Consider the following 16,318-nt stretch of genomic DNA (forward strand, 5'->3'; position numbering starts at 1 on the left):
CAAGAAGGTGATTTAAAAAGAGATCATAGGTGTCACTAATGTGCTTCTTTTATTTGATCTGTCCCATCTTCCTCCTACATAGTAATCAAAATTGATCCTCAGGTACTATTTGAGCAAGTCTGCTTTGTACTCATAAGTATGAAATATAGAAACACGCTTCAAGTATGATTTTTTTTTCTTTTCCCTTTTTCATCTGTTTTTGAAAGGGATGAAGAAGATTTAAAATCTTATTCAGATTGGTTTTCTTTTTAATACCAAGTTATTTAATAGAGTGAGGTGCTGTTTGTCACTCTAGCACTAGTTAAGACACTTTACCGATTTCACTTTCAGGAACTGGCAAAATTGCAGACTGGTGATTTCAGTTATGCCCATGTTTATTTAAGTTGAAAATGACCTTTTCATGTGTTTTTTCAACAAAAATATTGGTAATGGAGAGGGAATAAGAGGAGAGCTTGGCTGTAATTTCTCTCTTGCACACAGGTTTTCATATAGAAGAGTTTATGCAGTTATGCGTTTGTCCTGCATTAATGCGTGTGTTCTCCATTGTTTTTTCCTTGCCAATTTTTACAATCTGAAAAAAGCAGATGATACTAAGTAAATGCTGAGGGTTGCAGAACCTATCTTTTTATTAGTTTTGTATATCAAAATGCACTCACTTAGTATTCCTTTGGTTCAAACATACAGTATTTAATGCAAAATGTCTTCTCTGTTTATGCCTTTGGGCAGGACCAAAATCTTAACTAATTAGACAGTCTACACCACATGCTGCAGCTAACCTCAGGCTTATAACTCTACCAAGTAAGCAATCACAGAAGCTTGTTTGTTGTACTTTGGCCCCGAGGGAGAAACATATTGTCAAACGTGAATGCCCACATATGTCTCAGGATAATATGCCTTGGATTTTAAATGACAGACGCTTCAATACTGGTTATGCATTTTTCTGTAAAGTAGAAGATGCATTTATAATTTTTTCAATTGTTTTTATTTGAGGTCTGATACTGCTGAAGATAAGTTTGTATTCTGCAATGGACTCGTGCTTCATAGACTTCAGTGCCTTCGAGGATTTGGGGAGTGGCTCGACTCTATTAAAGACTTTTCCTTAAACTTAAAGAGCCTTAACCTTGATATCCCAGCCTTAGCAAGTCTATCAGCTCTAACTATGATTACAGGTAAGTGCTCCTTTGTTAATAGAAAGCTTCAGACTCTAGTGCTTTGATTCATAATAGATTCAAGCAATTTCAGTTAATTTAGCTATATTCAGGGTGAAGTGATTATGATTTTTAAGCATTAGCATGACCAAATTGAAATTGTGGATTAACATTAGGCTACCAGACACCCCTCTTAAAATATTGTCTAACTATTTCTTTGCAGCTTCATTGTTTTCTCAGAGTATCTCCAAAAAGCAAACTGCTTCCAAGCAAATTGTGTGGCTCCTGCAAAAATATTCAAGATACTTTGTGAAGTCCCAGAAAATTTCAATGAAATTACCAGAGTTAGGTCTTCTATGTAGGAATAGTAATATCAAGGCAGCTTGAGACCTAGAGGCCATACAGCTAGCAGAGCTCTTCTCTCAGCAAGATAGCTAGACCAGAATGAGTGCTCCATGAGGGCAGGCAGGCTGCATTTGGTAACCAGGCTAGCCTAGGTATTCCATGTACTGCTTTTCTGAGAGATGAAAATCAGAGAATAATGAGAAAAAAATCACATTTCACAGTTGTACAAAAGTTTTTGGGTGTGCATGTGACTGTATGACCCTTTCTGCCTGCTGGGGTGACCAGCAGGAAACTAATGTCAGAATCTGCCAAATTTGTCCAATAAGTACAAAACAGGGGAACATAACCTTTTAAAGTGTAATTTTTGCATTCCTGAAACAATAAAGCCCAGCATACCTTGGCCATCTTGTAATAGAAGAGTCATGGCTGATGGCAGCATAAGGAGTGAGGAGAAAGGGTGTCTGAGAACCACACAGCAGAATTTGGAGCAGAAGTCATCTCCACAAAGAGCCTCACACTCATATCAGAAAAACTGATAGTTTAACAGTGCAGCTGTGTCATCAGTGTGAGACAGGGCTTCAGTGTGCCCTGAGCTGGATCTTCCTAGGGATGATTATAAGCTCCACCTGGATAGATACTGATTTCCTTCTGCGTTTCAGACATCTACTACTTTGCAGGCAGTGGCCTCAACAACACCAGCTGTAGTCTTTATTTTACCTGGGATGAGAATGATGTCAGGGCAACCCTGAGATAAAACACTCAATGACAGATATAAAAAAATAGAATTGGCCAATTCCTGCTGACGTTTGTGGGGCCAAGATTTTGGGTTCAGAGTTTGCACAGTATGCTGTCTTCCTGCGTTTTGGTGAAGGGTTAGTGTATGTATGTATCTCTTTGTCTCTTAAGCATTTTCAGGGTTTTTATTAATTTTTGTTAATTTCTTCTGCAGTTGGAAAGGGTACTTTGAGATCCAGATTCCAATTTCTTTGATAAAACATTTAAGACCAGAATAACTCATTGGAGCTGCTTTACTCTGTATAAAAAAATTCCCAAAATGAGTGGTACGTGTAAGTCAGGAAGAACATTCCCAACTTTCTTTTTTTTCTGTTGTGTATATACATCCACTGGCAGATGTTCACACCTACTTACATATATGTACTATAAACACCTACATGTATGTGTATGTGTGTGCATATTTATATACATACATAATGTATTTATGTATGTATATGCATTTAGATAACTAAATCAAGGACAGGTGCTGTCCCTCTCTAGATATATTTACATACAGGCATACATGCTCATATATATAGCGCATATGAGTGATTTAGATTATTAACTATATATGAGATATGTCTTTTTTAGGTAGCTATAGGTAGTGTGTTGTTGATTATCCTCCTGGACACCAAGAGTATGCAGGCTGATGAACAGGATTCCCAGCAAGCTACGTGAATGTAGCAAAAGCAAATGTATAGGAGGAAAACTCACTGCCCTTACAAACCCACGTTCTGTTTTAACATGGTGATTTGTTCAGTTAAGCACTGCTTGCTTGGCCTTACATAAGGAGTCAGAGTTGTCCAGTGGCTGGCTCAGTTCACCCTAGGATAATTAGAAACAGGTTTTAATTGGATACGTCCCACATTTCTTTCTTTCCTTGATCACAACACTTCCAGGAGTTTGCCACATTGTGCTGTCTTCCCAAAGTTTCCAAACAAATGGAAGCAATTGTTGCCTTTAAAAGGAGACAGTTTCTGTGTATAGAAGCTTTAAGATTTTCGCTGTCAAGTTTCTCTTGATTTTCTCTTCTGTGTGAGATGGTGTTTAAAATTAATGTTGTTTTCTGCTTATTCTTTTATTTCGTGAGGCTGGTATATCTCTGCTGATTTGTTCTAAGGACAGCATGTATTTTCATGTGATCTAAATTAGACCAAAGCTCTAGTGACTTATATTCACAGGTTTCAGATATCCAAGGGCAGTTAGCTAACTCAGGGACTCAGCCAGAAATTTGGTCACCTGAAAACAGATAGCATTGTATAATGATGAACAATGTTAAAAATAAAACATGCAAGAGGAAATCAGGTGATTCTAGCTAGTGTATTGAAATTTTTTATTCAGGAAAACCTTGAGATTTGGCTCTGATGTGGCATCCCACAAGAAATGGCTTCTTGTCTCCTCCCTGCAGTTTGAGTTTGAGTATCACAAGCCATGTGATGGTTTTCAGCTAGTCACACCAAAAGAGAAAAAATAACAAAGAGAAAATTTGCAAAGATGAAACCTGAAGAAGTCTGAATTGTTGAACATTTTTAAACATCGTTTTGAGGCTTAGCTTAGATTTAGATGAGTGATTTAGGTGCCATTCTTTATCTCCAGGGAAGGCACCCTTTTCTCCTGTAATGGACTGTTGGAAGCAATGGGTAGTTGGCAAACTCTGCTTCAAGCCTTTTCTGTCAGTCAGATCAAGGAAGAACAACCTTTCCCAGGAACACAAGATATCCAAGTATTGACTACCACTGTCTTTTGTCTTAAGAGAACTTCATACATTGCATGGGGCCACAGAAGGGGTGTTGTGTCTGATGATTTGTGGATGAGCTGGTGGTCAGAGGGACACCCAAGGCCCTATCTCTGGTCTGATTCCAGCAGGAAGGGAATCTGACCATGGTTCTCCCATGTTCCAGGTAGATATCCGTGTCACTAGGCTTCAAAATAAGAAGTGAGAAAGCTTTCTTTTGTCAATCTAATTGTTTGCCTTTAGTAGCAACACTAAATGCTGCCTTGAGCAAAATTTTCTTGATTATCACACAAATTGCTTATGACTTGATGGCTTAACAAAAAAAAAAAAAAAAAAATTTACAACAGCCCTGTGATCTGTAGTAGTCATAGCGTGTTTTAACACTGTATAGCATCTTAGGTAGGATTGTATTCAAGAATTGTCTTTCCAGATAAAGAAAAATTTCTTCTGAGGATAATGAGCGGGTAATCCTACTTGATTTCACGAATGCTGTCCTTAGCCCAAACAAATATGTGCTCTTAGAAACCAAACCTTCTTATATACTACCAATCTTTGGCAGTTTTGAGGGAGAAGAGTAAGAGGAGTCACATATTCTTTCACATATTCTGTCTGTGTTCTTCAAGAGTGACAGGGAGAACTAATGTCTGTCTCCCAGTGAAGGAAGAGGGAATAAATGTAAAATTCAGTGTTGGAGACTAAAAGACATTCCACTGGTCCCAGTGTCCTAAGATCTATGAAGGCTGTTCCTTCATTTTGAGATGTCAAATTGTGTGCCCAGTAACAGCCCCAGTAGTTCCAGCAACGTTCAGTTAACCCTGCTGACTTGTTTGGAGCTGCAAAGCTCCATGTCCTATCCCAACCACAGCTGCAGATGACAGCATAGGATGCAGGGTTAAGAGCACGTAGGGTCATTTGTTCTTTTCAGTGTAGTTCCATACATTGTTTGCTTTGGGTAAAACTAAAGGTATGTACAATATTTTGCATTATAGATTCCATTGGAAAGTCCATATATTTTTGCTTTTTCTATCTCTTTTATGTGTCCTGGAAATCTGTGGTATGTTGCCTAGAAGGAAAAGCATTATGTCAGATTGCTGATGAGTTTTCAGGTCCTCTCAGATAAGACATCACCTTAAAAGAGCATCCAGAATGAAAGAAGTTGCATCTTGTGTACTGTGAAGGCTTGCAAGCAGTTAACTTAGAACTCTGTCATGCCAAAACACATCTTTTTACTGTAAGGTGTTCCTTTAGGATCTTCCTCTCTCTGTCTCTCTTCTCTTTTTCTACTTCCTTTAGTTGGTTTAGAAAAGCTGGACACAACTTCCTCCACACCAAATGATTGTTGCTCTAAACATAACCCAGAAGAAAGTAGGTGGGAAACAACACATGACACTCACCTCACATGCCTATGAAAGTAAAAAAAACTTAGGTCTGTCATCTTCTTCTTTGGATCACTTATTCTGTTGGTAGTTAGCATCTAATGAGCTAAAGAAGAGCACCAACATGGAAAGGAAATGCTGGTCTTGGGTCAAGTTCTGTTGTTAATTCCAAACAGATGATTTCTATGAGCTTAGTGTGTTCATGGATCACAAGTCTTCCTGCACAGTCACTCCATGATGGACTGGGCAGTGTTGAAGACAAAGCTTTGCAGAGTAGACTAGATACTAACTCAGCCTATGCTGGAAAATGCTTCTTAAACTTCCCAAATGACTTTTTGTTAGTTTTTTTCAGTCAGTGTGAAAATAGAAAGACTGAGAGTCCAGTACAGATCATCTGAATGGCACATTCTAATTCAGCCTCAAATTTTTGCCTGCTCTAGAACTGCTAGTGTTTTCTCTCTCTCATTCTCCTTGTTGATTATGTTTTCCTCTCTGCCCCTTCCTTTCTCTATCCACATCAAACCATTATTATTTTGCCCACTTGACACTCTCAGTGGGATGCTGCTGAGTACAGAGCATGCTACCCTCATTCAGCCAAGCTCTTTCAGCATATGTTTTATTTTAAGTGTGTTACAGACCAGCCCACAACCACTGTATATATTGGGCCTATTCACACTCCTAATGCTTTGTTAGACTGGCACCAGACCACTGAAGAATATTGTGAGGTTTCAATTAATTAGGAGTTTGTGTTTGTCTTCCTGCTGTTGGGCTTTCTGTTCCAGTTTACAAACACAATTTTTAGCACCATCAGTCATACCAAGAAACAGTGATGAGACCAGTGTGGCTAAAAAGGGTACGACTGCTGCAATGCCTTCTGAACATGACTTTGTCCAACCTCCCAATGGAATCGAGACTTACCTACTCTTCAGCAGCAGATATCCTTCAGTTCTCTTGCCAGGATATCCTCTGGAGTGGGTGCTTCATGTGCTGGGTCTACATACAAGCAGGTGGCAGACTGGAGGAGTGTAGGAGAGCTAGTTATAAAAAAAAAAACCCTCCAGATTGCATTGTCTGCCTTCCCCCTGCCACTTAGCTGAGGGAAATACTGTCAGCGTCAAAGTAAAGTACTCACTCCTCCTTTTTCACTCCCACCTCTTTATTGAGGCAAGAACTCTTTACTTCCACAGCAACCAGCAGTCTCTGTATTATATTGTGGTTTTCTTAAAAGAGGGAGCAAACTGTGGTGTTCTGTGTGGCCACTCATCTCACCTGACTTCAGGTACCTTGCACAGCTGATGGAGAATACAGGGCACCTCCAGAAGATGATTCATGCACCTAAAATTGTAATAATCTTCTAAAAATGCCCATCCTTACACTGATGTGAGGAGGAGTTTGAGAGGTCGGTGCACCAAGGCTGGGGACCCTTGTGAGGTGTCTGAGTTAGGCAGGATAAATGTGGGCCAGACTGCAACAGGAAAGGAGACTCTTGGATCAGCCAAGTTGCAATGTTGCTGTGTAACAGCGTGTGCGCGAGAAAGCTGTAGGCAACTGAGCTTTGTGCTTATTTGAGTTATAGAAGGGGAAGAGAAATGTGAAGGGGGAAGAGAAAATCACATAACTACATTGAAACCAAGAAAATCAAGAGGCTATTTTAAGCCTGCAGTGTTCATCTGTTGCATTTCTGGACACCTCAGAATTAACTGAGACTAAAAGTGATACCCCGTGACACAGAGTGCAGAGCCCAGGGTCTTTGAGGTACTCACACTCTTTGAGATGCATTTGCTCAGATAGTGTAAAGTGAGGAATTTGTAAAAGTAGTGCTCAGTCTGCCTGACCCTGGCATGATCTACCTAGGTCAGAGGTTAGGGTCTTTGCTTTCTTCCTGTTGAGTTTTTGCTGATCAATGTAATGATAGCACAAAACCACATTCAGCTTCCTGGGAAAAGGAAAAAGGTGTAAAAAACTTGCTGTTTTACCAGGATAAGCTAAGTTTGCAGAGCTTTAGAGGTAAGACTTTTGATGAGTCATTTTGACAGCATCTTTGCCATAAATCACCATTTTTCTTGCAAAAATCAATTATATCCTAAAACACAATCTTGGTTTGTTACAGGCTGAGAAATCCGGTGTTCACTTAACGCGTGCCTCTGTCATTATAAGAAAGTCCGACTACGATAATATTTACACATCTCCTCAATCAGTTAAAGAAAATCTATCTGTTTTGACCAGCTGTACTTCTTGGGCTAAATCTTGGCCTTATCATTCCCATGTGGATAAGAATATCCTGTGGAAGACAGTGAATGTTTAGAGGCCCTTGGTGTCAGTGCCACTGCCCACCCTTGCCACAGGGGCCTGGTGCTGCTCCCTCTAGGTTGTATAAGAAAGACTGTGGGTCTTTCTTTGTACACACAGAACTGGGCATTTGAAAAAGGCAAGAAAATGTGTTTCCTGTTGTTTGAGCCCTGTTCAATCTAAATCTTTGGGCAAATTAGGCCCCAGATGCCTCAAGTCTACCAAGGAGAGGGGCCTATTCTTAGATGCGTGTGGTCTTCAGAAAGTAGTTGTGTTCTACCACCGGAGACTGCAGTGGCAGTGCCAGTGCATGCAATGTCCTTCCACACAAATGGCTTTGCCTTTCTATGAATGCCTTAGGAGTTTAAGACTGAAACCCCTAGAGGCTGCTCCAGGCATGAGGGATTAACCCTTATGGAGATAGTGCAAGTAGTGAAGGCCATTGTGTGGCAATTCACTCAGGGGAGGACAATTTGGTTTATCAGGGACTGCTTTGATATTGTAGCACCAGACTTTAAGGACAGAGTATCTCTTAATTCTGAATTTCCACGATTTTGTTATGTAAGGTAAGGCTGCTAATATGATAATCTTTGCACACATAGTGTTTTGCCTCCTACATTTCATGGCTATTCACGAAAGACATGATTTTTTCATGAAACCTTCTGAACTTGTCAGTGGGAGACAAGCTGTTTAGTTCTGGCTGGAAATGCTAACAAAGTTGCTGCATGCTCCAGAGCCAGAGATAATTTTTCATACTCTGCAGCAAGGTACCCACCTACTGAGGCAGTGGTTTGAAAATGTGCTCTGGTAATTTGTAGTGAGGTTTTGGTTCCATTCTAGTATTGCAGCTCCCTACATCTATAAAAATATCTTCACTTACACAGCTAGGAAACAAAACAGATTAAAAGATGGGAACTCTTCAAAGATTGCAAGATTAATTTAATGTCCTGCAGATTCTCTCAGTAGGCTAGTGGTAAAAAAAAAAAAAAGCCCTACAGCTCTTCCAACATGTATAAAATATTTATCTGCCAAGATCTTTAATGGCAGAATCTGCCTAAGTATTTACTCTCAGTGACCTGTATAGTTAAGGCTTACATAATTACTCTATACACCATTTACTGGAAAGGCTTTAAATATTCATTGACTTCTCATGTTTTAATGTAAACAAGGCACTTAGAATGCCTAGGGTTTTTAATTCCTGCAAGGTGAAAACGATGTCTGAAGCAGATGTCACTGGTTGGATAAGTGTTGCTTTGAAACAACAGGGCAGATTGGCAGTACTTAAATGATAGAGCACAGTAAATTCTGGACAGAGATGTCCATGTCTGCACATCTCTGATTCTGATCCCAAACCAGTGTTATTCAGGAGCTAACTCTGCCTAAGTAAATACAGTTGGAAAAAAATGTGTAAAATGGGTGAATATCAGTGGAAAACCAGACCTTTGCATTTCTGACTGCCCTCATTGAGTCCTGTCTGTTTTATTGGTTTGTACAGAGTATCTAAGCCAAAACAGGTGGTGAGCAAGGAGTTTACATACACAGGCCTGGGCAAGGCACCACTGTGCTTGGTGCAGGCAATACTTCTGCTTCTGGAAGTAGAGAGAACTGTACTCTTTTCACTGTTCATTAGGGGACAGACAGAGGACATGTCTATTGCTTGCTCCTCCTGGCATGGAGGAACAAGACTTGGGGACAGTGGGCACAATGTGGCTGCTGGCTGCCAGGGATGGGAGAGAGGTCCAGGGAAGGAGATGACTTCAAAACCATCAAACACAAGAACTGCCACAATTTCTCCTTATTCACTGCTGTCATTGTTTTATATATCTAATTGACTTAATATAACCTGCATTTTCTTTGATTACTGTATCTGGCACCATTCTATTTCACATGTAAATTATTATGACTTTGCTGTGAAGCCATTTCTTACTTACCTGTGTGTTTCAAAGTCAGAGACAAATGAATGCACCACAAATTTGAGATTTTTTTCTGAATTTTTTTGTTCTGTTACTTTAGTTCATCCACTGAGCCTTGATAGCAAACAACATAGAATTCTTTCCCCAGTAAAAAGTCTGCTTTTAATGAATCACAAATCTGATTAATTCTACTTATGCTTAAAGAACTGTGAATGCATTTAACATCATTGTTGTATTTTAAAAAGATATTTGAATGGGAACAAACCCCAGCTCTCCTTCCTTTTAGGAGCACTGAGGTTTTTGTGATGGATAACATAGCAGCTGTTCAGGCATTGCTCACTCAAAGCAAAATAGTTAACTTCCAGGCTTCTTTTATCTTAGAGCTTTTAAAGATGAATAAACTAAAAAGCAGCAGCTGATCAAAATAACAAAGGGTAGTAAGGTGCCTTTAGTTTCTTATAAGAGTGTCTGCAAATTCCTGGTGGAATTCTAGGCTGGGCGCTGATGGAGCTAGCTAAGGATATTGATCGCCACTTGAATTCACTGAATAAATAATGGTTGCCATAGTTATTGAGCATTCACAACTGGTGGGGAAGCACGGAAATCTCCAAAACACCTCCTGTGATGGTTTTGCTGCAAAATCACCCAATTAATTCTGCCTCATATCATGAAAATTATGTCAGATACACAGGATGCTTGGAGTCCTTGTACGAGAATTTCAATCATAACTGAGCATCTCTGTCACCTGTTTTAGTAGATAAAGAGAAAAGGGCACTTGCCCTCTCTTATTTTGTGTGGCAGAAAGGTTAACTGGCTCCATGTAACCCCAGCTGTTCTGAGAAATCTACTGTCTCGGAGCACTTTTTGCTCTGAGTTCCAGAGTATGCACCTGGGTTACACCTAAGAAAATGCATTTGTGATAGGGATGCTGACGTGGTTTCTTTCCTCTGGCTTTGCAGAACGACATGGATTAAAAGAACCAAAGAAAGTGGAAGAGCTATGCAACAAGATCACAAGCAGTTTGAAAGATCACTTAACTTTCAGTTGCCAAAACAAAGGACAACCGCTCGAGTCTGCAGAGCCGAAGGTACTGGGTGTTCTGGCTGACTTGCGTTCTCTCTGCACACTGGGACTGCAGCGCATCTTTTACCTGAAACTGGAAGATTTGGTGCCAGCCCCTTCCATCGTCGACAGGCTGTTTCTGGACACCTTACCCTTCTGAGTCAAACCACCCTCCCGAGAGGCAAACGCCCGCCAGAGCAGGCAAACGGATCGTGACTTACAGCTAACATTTCTGCCCTCACCTAACAGAAAAGCCGCTCCGAGTCTAACATGAGGTCTTTTCTGGCGCTTTGTCCTTACAACCTGAGGCCTGAAACTTACTGGCTTACTGGTTTGGGGTTGTGTTCTTTGTTTTCTTTCGTGTGATTTGGGTTTTTTAAATGGCTAATATGGCACTTTTGGACAATGCTATCCCAGCAGCAGTAAAAGGTTAACATGACTGTTTTAAATCTGTTGTTTAACACCTCATGGTCTATGAGGAGTAAAATTGTAGAAGCTGTGTTTGAAAGAACAGCAAATTGTTGTTTGCAAGGGTAGTATGTGTTTTGTGAGGATACCTTTAGCATACTTCCTGCATCAAGGGCACATACATCAGCACAATCTAATCAAAATTTCACTTTTTTAGCAAAGTACATTCAATTAAACATTTCATACAAATCAAATATAGCAAAATGACAATGGCTGTTAGCTCCCATGTTCAAGTGCAATTTTTTAAAGTGCTGTCTTACTAAGTCTCGTTTATTAACTAATTTATTTTATTAGGAAAACAAACAGAAGAAATCAAGGGAGAAAATTACATGCACTAACTTACCTGACAGAGTTTTCCAAACTTGATTCCATGTAGCGTGACTTATTGACAAATGTATGTGGAAGACACGGGAGCAATTGTGGCTCAGTTGTTCCTTAGCTAAGGAAACCCGAGTAAGTAGTGATTGGAGCATACAGGGTCAGTATCAGGGATAGTTCAGTTCTAGACTTCTAACACTTCTAAGCAACTCGTTAGTAAACAGACAGAAGATGGTTTTCAAGAACAAGCAAGTCTTGTAAAATAGTATGAATGTAAGTGCTAGGAAGGATATAGTGGGCTGCGTTTAAACATTCCGTGTTCGTACTCCTTTTTGTATGTTTATACTGTTGATGCCATATTAATATGAGATAATTTGTTGCATAGTGTCTTTATTTGTATAAATGTTTGTATGCATGGTATATTGTAATGGCTTTGCCTGTATTTATTGCAATGACTGCCAGCTCATGGGAACCCTGTTACACATGATAACTAAATGGGGTGTTCACACTGACTCAGATACACCAGTTGGAAAACTATATACATATATATAATGTGTATGTATATATATGTATATACCTATATTTGTGTGCGTGTGTGTGTGCGCGTGTCTTTTTATTAACCATTTGTATATAAAATATCTGTCAAATCACAAGCAGAGTTATTTTACGGTTTATTTGCAGTGACTTCTAAGGCAGTACTGTTTAGCACTTTGATATTAAAATCTTGCTCATGTTTTGCTAAATTCAAATAATATTTAAAAAGTTCAGTTCTAAAAAACTTTATATGCACTGTATTAAGTCAAAATTTTGTTGGTCATTTTGCTAAAGAAATTTTTGAATGTCAACCTGATGTCACTGTATCTTTTGTTAGCTTTAAACATTCTAGCTTTTGTCTTTTTTTAAACTATGCTGTTTATATGGAAATTAAATTATACAATCAAACAGATGCCAAATGAATTGCCTAATTGCTGCAAAGGATAACCCAGATATCGAGTCACTGTATGGTTTTCAAAAAGTAATCTGGTATTTTATCACTTACTATGTTTGGATGTGCTTTTATGAAAAAATTATTCTTATATCAAGATTTATAGTAGTGTCAATAGGGAAACAGACTTCTAATCACTATAGTTAATATTTCTGGTTTACCTGCAGATAATATTTGGAGAAGTATTGCTTTTTGTATTGACTTTTAAGCTTATGTGCAAACATAATAGCATAATTAAATATCAGAGAAGCTAATGTTTCTTGTAGGTTGCTGTAACAAGCCTGACCAGCAAGACAAATATATTTTGACTGAATTTGCTTTTGTATATACTAAATATATATATATACATATATATATATATACACACTCACACACATGTGCGCATACAAGAACATACAGACATAAAATCCAAAAAAAGAATGTTTGCTTTTGCCTCCTTGTGTAAGACACAAGGTCCCTTGAGAAATTACTTTTACCTAAGGACAAATCCTGCCAGGTGCTGAGCACCACCCAGACAAGGGCTTGCAGGAGCTTTTTGCGAGCGTGCCCTTATCAAGGATTTTGAAGCAAATCAGCATAGTACAGTAAAATTGCTTTTTTGTTGAGCAAGGTTTATTTATTAAGTGGAATGTGAGTGGGAGGAAGCAGGTTAAGAGCCCCGTGTGAGATTTCACGTAGTCTGTGTCCTCCAGTCTTCCATAGACAGTCTTAGCTGTGATACTCTCCCAAATCCCATCATCTGTGGAATTGTCCTTCATGTCAACTTCAATACACTGATTCATCCTAGAGTACAACCGGTGACCTGTCACAGTGGTAAAAGAAAGAGTTAAAGCAGAATAAATCTACTACTATTCTTAGAGCTCTCTCAGTGTGAACATGCCTTTGTCTAGGCAGAATTCAGGAATATATCAGGTGTTAAGGGAGAGTGCCTTGCTTTTATTTCAGACAACAGTGTCTCAAGAGTTTCTTCACTCAGCTAACCACAGTACTTTCTTTCTTTCTTTTTTTTCTTTTTTTTCTTTTTTTTCTTTTTTTTTTTTTTTTTTTTTGTGGTGTTAACCTGTGGGTTGAAAGAAATGCTCATGTACATATACAATGTAAATTAAAATTATTAAATTGAATAACATTTTTTTCAGAGGCCCCATGTGTGTTGAATAAGTATGCTTAATTCTGTTAAAATCTGATGTGAATTTTTTATCATTTATAAAACATTAAAAAAATTGTCTACTTGAGTCTTAAAAGTGGAAAAATTGGTGAAGCATGCTTAAGAACACTGGCAATTTAATGGCTAGTCTTTTGATTAAAATAGCTTTTATATAAATACATGCCTGCAGTATCTGGTTATGCAATCTCAGTTAGATATTGAGAGCTGGATCATGGTTGTCCCAGAGGTTGAACCACATATAGACCAGAGCACAGAGACTATTCACCCCTCACTGTATTTCTCCTCCATGACAAAAAGGGATTGTAGTTGTTAATCCAGAGCTGATGAGGCTGCAGAGGAGGGAGTGGATGGCTACAGGGCTCATGGCACCAATGTCTGGCCAGGAAGAGGACAGAGCTCCCATCCCATATTCAGCCCCTGTGCATCAGTAAATCCTGCTAAGGCATCGCTCCAGCAGGCACCTGCATCATTTTCTTCCAATGCCCCTCCAGCTCCTTTCCTTACCGTGCCATTGCCTTGCAGGAGGGATGGCTTATCCCCTGCCAGACAAAACTGTTTGGCTACAAATGCATTTCCAACAAACGCAGTTTGGAGGGGCATCTGCTGCTATTCTGGGCATTGCCGTGAGTACGGATGGCTCCGGCAAAGCTCCGCGAGCGCTGTTCCGCAGGAGCTGCTCGGCTGGAGGCTACATCAAATGATGTGCTGTGCTGGGCTGCAGGATTGTTTTGTCACATTTCCTGTCCTGGAAATGTGACAAAACAAAAGGTTGTGCTAACTCTTCAAAATTATTTTCGAGGTTTTTTGTTGTTTTTTTTTTCTATGCCATATTTTTAAAATTTTAACTGTGAATCTTAAGATTGTTAATGATAATGACAGTAAGTTTTGCATATTAGCTCCCTCTTTAGCAAAATATGCAGATCTTGAGATCAAGCCACACCAAGGTCTGAACTTTCACCCTACAAGATGAAGTTTATCCTCACTAAACTTACAAGTATTTAATTTTGTAATTATTTTAGGGTCTTGTGTCCTTAGACTTGAGAACAGGCCTATATCCTGATCTAATCTGCAGTTCTGTCTTTATGTATGCCTTGTGTGCTTACACCTCTAAAACACATCAGCAGCAGAGGCCTTGCTAACAGATGTGATGCCCAAAAGTTGTTTTTGGCAGTGGAAGATTGGGCTGAGTCAGGAATATTATAGCAGGTTCCTCTAGTAACAGCCACCCTTGGACAAGAGACTGTCACAAAGGCACCCAAAATTGAGGAACTTTAACTAGAGGTGAGTCAAATCCCTTTCTACAGCTTTTCTACTTTTACTTTTTGCATTCAGGTTCATTTGTCCAATATACAAAGCTAAAAATTCAGTTATGTTGTAGAAAGGAGGGAGACAGAGTGGTTTAATTGTATAAAATTAAGTGTGGTTCTGGGAAAAATTGGCAACACCCTCTGAGGACACTGAAACATGTCTTTTGATTAATTATTTGTATTATAGCAACACCTAGAGGCCACAACAGAGATCAGGACCCCATTTTGCTACCTACTCTAATTAGCACCTCCAGTTCCCACCCACAAGAAGCTCCAGTCCAAACAGAAAAAATAAAATAGGAGAATGCCAACCCAAGGGCATTCAGCATCTCGGTCATAGAGTTGAGATTACAACCTTCTTTTTGCTGAGCTAGTGTCCAGTGAATGCTCTTACTTCATTTTCCTTTTCTTTCCATTATACTGCCACTGTGTCAAATTATAAAAACATGATAAAAGCATTGACAAATTCAAAATAACCCAGGTATTCAAACTGACTTTTTTTACCCTGCCTATGAAGTCATCCATGAGACTATTCAAAATCATGGTCAATCACATGTTTTGTCAACCAAACTAGACAGTATTTAGAAAAGAAATACTTATCTGTCCTTTATTAAATTAATGAAGTCAAACATTAGGAATATTGCAAGATATGGATTAAACAATAATTACTAATGGACAAAAAGGATTAACTTTTTTAAATGCCAAACTATTGATGTAGTAATTGAATAAATGGGGTGCCAGTTAATCAAATTCTTAGCAGCAGAGGACATATTTGAGAATTGTATTCCAGACCTGCGTTTGTGAGCATTACCAATGCGGTGATTTGTCAAATAAAAGTAAAAGAAACTTGTTTACCAAATGGAAACACTTATAGCAAATTTTATTCTGTTTTCTTTTTTAGCTTTAGTCACCTTTATGCCTATATTCATAATATGGAATGTTGTGGCTGTGTTTGATCACAGAAGGAGTTTAAATACATGAAATTGTTATATGGCTGTGAAAGTCAAATGAGATCAAGATTCTGACCTTACCCCACAAAATCTAGGATTTTCTGTATAAAGAAGCATGGGATTCCACCTTATGCTGGTTTTGGTTGGGATACAGTTAATTTTTGTCACAGTAGCTGATGTGGGGCTGTGCTCTGGATTTGTGCTAGAAGCAGTGTTGGTAACAAAGAGATTTTTTTGTTACTGCTGAGCAGAGCTTACGGAGAGCCAAGGCTCTTTTTGCTCCCCACCCTGCCAGTGATAAAAGCTGGGGGTACACAAGCACTTGGGAGGGGACACAGCCAAGGCAGTCTCCAACTGACCCAAGGGGTTTTCCATACCATGAGCATGATGTTCAGCAATAAAAACTGGGGAAAGAAGAAGGCAGGCGGGGACATTCGGAGTGGTGGCATTTGCCTTCCCAAGTCGCAAGCATGACAGAAACCT

General features: G+C 39.2%; 1 protein-coding gene across 1 annotated transcript in view; it reads left to right on the forward strand.

Annotated features, from left to right (window-relative positions):
• NR4A3 (nuclear receptor subfamily 4 group A member 3) overlaps window positions 1-15,750 on the forward strand; it is a 31,340-nt gene extending 15,590 nt beyond the window's left edge. The window contains exons 7-8 of the mRNA XM_054284594.1: window positions 991-1,169; window positions 10,540-15,750. Of these exons, the coding sequence (XP_054140569.1) occupies window positions 991-1,169; window positions 10,540-10,802 (442 nt within the window). The 3' untranslated portion in view covers window positions 10,803-15,750. The remainder of the gene's footprint in view (window positions 1-990; window positions 1,170-10,539) is intronic.
• Window positions 15,751-16,318: the final 568 nt, after the last annotated feature.

Source organism: Melozone crissalis, unplaced genomic scaffold, assembly GCF_028551555.1.
Source record: "Melozone crissalis strain CALT ecotype California unplaced genomic scaffold, PUWL_Pcris_2 ptg000042l_1, whole genome shotgun sequence".
Taxonomy (NCBI): Eukaryota; Metazoa; Chordata; class Aves; order Passeriformes; family Passerellidae; genus Melozone; species Melozone crissalis.